The following is a 4738-nucleotide window of genomic DNA, read 5'->3' as shown; positions in this document are numbered from 1 at the left end:
ATAACATACAGCTCTTTAGATAAAGAGGAAGGTCAAAGTAACTAAGCAGAAAAATTCTTTTCATTTCATCCATGTGAGAATCTTTGTCAACTGCAGCAGAAATATACTTCAATGCATTGACCCAGACTTCCTTCGTTTTGCTTCTGTTTGCTAATAAACCAGCTATACTGATTATGGCTAATGGTAATCCCCCACATTTGGTCAAAATATCACTGGATACTGCCATCAAATCTTGGGGACAATGTTCAGTTGAGCGAAATAGCCTTTTAAAGAATAATCTTCTAGAATGGTCATCACCAAGTGGCTTTGCTTTGTACATTTGTCCATCAATACGAGCACACGTTTCGGCTACTGTTTTACTGCGTGTTGTAGTAATTATTCTGCTTCCGTTGCAATTGCGAGGTAAGGTACATTCTACAAGCTCCCAATCTGATACTTTCCAGATATCATCAATCAAGATGAAGTACCTGCATGCATTGGTTGAGGAATCATGTTACAAGGCCACCATAACTATTCAACATATAGAGCATATCATGGTGAAAGATATTGGAGAAAAGTAAAGAGATGGATAGTGGTGGCTCATTTTTTCTGTCAGTTCGTATTACACGTGCTAGGAATAGAGGCTGGAAACTACTTCCTCTATTATCGGAAAAGAATCTGTTTACAACCTCCAAAATAGTAGCTGCCACATGAGGCCCACTGAAAAACAAGAAGCATTCACTTTGAATACTTAATTTTTAAAGAAGATTTTTATGGATATTTAGAATGGCTATACGAAACAAACATGGTTGCAGTTATCAAGAAATAATTTTACTGAATCTGGAATTATTTGATGGTACTCAGTAAATAATTTTTTACTCAAATATCATTCGCACACAATCATTTTATATAGTACAGTACAGGTCAACTCCAACAACATACGCTTACCTTCGGGGGCAGTTGACTTGACCTTGTTTTAGAGCAACTTCAAAAATTTCCTAAAAAAATTCTTTCCAAAACTATATATTGGAGGTTCTTCTAAATTTTTTTTCCCAAAAACATATCAACCGCTAATAGTTAACCCCAAGCCCACACGCCCGCGGGAGGCTGAGGGGCGGTGGCGCGCGGCAAGGCAGGCGGCCACGAGGCCAAAGTGGCATCTGCGAGGCAAGGAAAGCAACCGTAGGGAAGAGTTGCTCCCGCTAGAGTTGCTCCCAAAATTGAATTAAAAAATAATGGTAAATTAGCAATTATTTGCAGTGTGGGAGTTCAATTTGTGTGCTACTGAGAGAAAACAACTTCGATTTGCTTTTCCTTCTGCCGCAGCCACCTCCAATTGCGACGCCGCAAGCCACCTCCGCACGCGAGGCAAGCTTCGGCAGCGTTGCGCTGCGGTGGATCTGCTTTGCCGCCATCAGCATCACCGGCCTGTAGCCTGTAGGTAGATGCGCTCGCCTTGCGCAGCGCCAGCCTTGGGCGGAGCAGGCCCAGGCAGAGCAGCGGAGCAGGATGCGGGGCTTTGCTCGGGAGGCTGATTGGGGAGGGCTTGCGAATATATGCGGAGTAACGGTGGCTTTTTTCGCGTCCGCGTAAAAATGCAGACAGTTCGAGGAAGCTATCGGAGTATCTGTTTTATTCTTCATCTGTTTTATTCCTTGATAAAAAAGAGCTTTTGGAGTTGCTCTTAGCTATAACAAATGCATATGTGGTAGTTTTATACTCGAATGGGTCCGTAAAATTTTTGAATCTTTGTTTCATAATTTCCGGAAACAATCGTAAAATGGCCTATAAATTAGGTGAGCTCATGTGATCGACAAAGACCCCACAACATTGCCATAGTTAGATGAACTGGCTAATTATTATAGTACAAGAAAGTAATTCTGGTTACCTCTTGTCAATTAAGTAGTCTTTCATTTTGCGTATGAGCTGCTCCGTGTCCCAGCTTTCCGACTGGTCAAACTCGCTCGTGCTTACTATTTGAGACAGTATATCTCTGAGTAGCTTCTTCATATCCAGAGTCTGAGATACAGACACGAAAGCCCTGCAATCAAATGCTTCTGTAATTTTTCGGCACACCTCCATGGCTAGAGTAGTCTTCCCCTGCCCAGCGGTACCATAGATGGACACCACCTTGTGTTGATTTTCTTCAACTTGTAATAACTGGATGATTTCCTCGCGAGGACCATCAATTCCCACAGGATCCCTTGCCTCCTGAAAGAGAGCAGTTGCTCGAGGATCCAAGCGCATCGGCTGAGGTGAGGGGGCGAGATAATCGACGCGGTAGCGTTTGGCCCGCTTACTCTGCTCTCTCACGAGTATCTCGAGTTCTTGGATCTCCGTTGCTATGCCCTGGTCCTCCCACAACATCTCCACCTTACGCGTGGCTTTGCGAACAAAGTTAGCATTGGAACCTCCATGGCTGTGATTGAGCATGAAGCGGTCGATGCAATCCTCAATATCGTAGGATAGCTCACGCACCTTGTTCCTCCAATGTTTAGCCATTGGATCCATTTGGTCGTCTTCCTTGTCTGCGAGCTTCTGCAGCACGACATCCATGGTGCTCAGCTCATCCTTCAGGAAGCGGATCCCTTTCTTCACGTCTATGGCGAGCTGGTACTTCTCGCCGAGCATGGCAGTCAGCTTGCAGATGATGGACCCCATCACGCTCGTGGCGGCGCTCGCCATCAGTTCGGCCCTCAATTCTCAGGGCCTCACAGTCGCAGATGGGGATTCCATTTACGTTAGGCGTGCACGATGGGAACGAGAAAGTGCTTTGTAAAGCACGGCCTCACATTCCACGATGTTTCGTTTCGGTGATCCCAAAATCTACGGATAAAAAAGGCTGAGGGAAAAAATTCTCGCGAGTTGCTGTGCAGTGTTCACAGCTAAAAAATTATTTGTTCGGACAGAACTGCAGATTTACATCAAATTTGAACATGTACGAGCATACCTTGCAAGTATGGTCACTTGAGAATTTCACTCTGTAGTTCTTTCTTTCGGCCAGAAATGCTTGTCAAACTTCAGTTAAGACTGTATTTCTCGTCTTTAGCCTACTAGATGCTCATAGTACATCATTTATTCATATTGTGGACTTGCGGTGTACACAAGCTACTGCACCTCAACACCATATCCGCTTCGTTTGGCGCGGGAACTGGGCATCTGATGTGTAAGCGCCTCAGGGTTGCAGGATATCTTCAAGTTCCAGCCCCCATCAGGTGCTCACTGTTTATATCTATCGTCATTCCCAAATTTATCGTTCTCTTTGCTTGGCGGAAGATCCAATTTAATTATGAGAATTCTGTTTTTTTAAAAAAACTTCTTTGCACCACTATTGCAGAGCATCTCATACGTGCTGATGCAAAAACCTCATTCGCATGGGTGGACGGAACAGCATCCCTAAGTCGATACGAATGCAGATAGTTATTTGTGCTGGCGTCGAAGCTGATACAAATGAAGTATTATACGTGCCAATGTGCCCACCCACACGGATAGTAAAGATATGAATTTATAAATTCAAATAGTAAAAATTATTTTACGACTCACGGATAGTAAAAACTGGAAGTCACAAGTTAGGCGTATTTCGCGCACGTGGGATGTCCAGCCTTCTAATCATGACGTGGCCCCTTGCGCGATAACTCCTTACTATCCACCTATACGGCTGTACACAAAGGAAAGTTTTATTCCTTTTGATCTTGTTGTTGACTGATATTTTGATTCATTATTTGAACATCTAAATGACTTTAAATAAAAAACTTTCAATTGCAAAGTTGTATATTTCATCGAAATTCCATACAAAATTTGTCTCCACCCATATGCAAAAGTTACGAATTTCCGAATACAAGTTGAAATTCAAATTACAAGCGCGGAAACAAAGCTAAAATTATATACATTATTTGACATATGAAAAACTTTAAACTGAAATCTTTGAACTAGAAAGTTGTAGATCATATCCAAACCTAGAATTTTCACATAAAGTTTGTCTTTATGCGAATCTATATCACGAAGTTACGAATTTCCAAATAAAACTTGAAATTTTAATTATGAGGGATGCAAAAGTCACGCTAAAGTTATAATTCTGGGCATCTAACCAACTTCAAATTGAAAACTTTCAACTACAAAATTTTAGATCTTGTCGAAATATATATATTTTTTTATAAAGCTTGTGTACATCCCAGTCTGTATGTAAAAGTTACGAATTTCTAAGTCCATATGTAAACCGTCCATGGTGTTCGTGCCGATTCTATTATACATCGGCACGAACGAGATGATATGAATGAGGATCACTGCAAATGTTTTGTACTGATCCATGGTGCAAGTGCCCCAACCACCATAAAAAGGATCACCCTCAATCTCCGCCATCTTCTAGGGGTGCTGGCTACCATGAGGCTGGACCCTCTCAGCTCTCGCAAAGCCAGTTCTATTAGAAAGTAGAGATGGTTCTATCCCCGGCTATTTCAATTACCTAAGGCATGTTAGGTTAGCAATGACTCATGTTTAGGATAGCATCCATGCCGCATATGCCCCTGCAATCTATAATTAATTGTTCACTCTCGAGTTGTTGGTGTTCGTATGTTGTGCACAAATTTTGTTTCTATTTGTCGTAATTTCTGTCGTAATTTCGCTGGAAACAGCTATGTATGTAATGGCCGGATGTTAATTCATTTTCAATTATTTCCTTGAAGTGCTCTATCTCTCTCAAATTATAAAGTTTCATATTGCAACCAATAGTAACATATTCGAATATTTAATGCTTCTAATG

General features: G+C 41.9%; 1 protein-coding gene across 1 annotated transcript; it reads right to left on the bottom strand.

Annotated features, from left to right (window-relative positions):
- Positions 1–1863: 1863 nt before the first annotated feature.
- LOC111258313 (disease resistance protein RPP13-like) lies at positions 1864–2664 on the bottom strand. Its single transcript, XM_022829476.1, has one exon. It carries the CDS (start codon positions 2662–2664, stop codon positions 1864–1866), a length of 801 nt encoding a protein of 266 aa, XP_022685211.1.
- Between the last annotated feature and the right edge of the window lie 2074 nt (positions 2665–4738).

The sequence above is a fragment of the Setaria italica genome, chromosome VIII, assembly GCF_000263155.2.
Source record: "Setaria italica strain Yugu1 chromosome VIII, Setaria_italica_v2.0, whole genome shotgun sequence".
NCBI classification, from domain to species: Eukaryota; Viridiplantae; Streptophyta; class Magnoliopsida; order Poales; family Poaceae; genus Setaria; species Setaria italica.
Note: the sequence above shows the minus strand (reverse complement) of the source record. Positions and strands in the feature narration are given on the sequence as shown.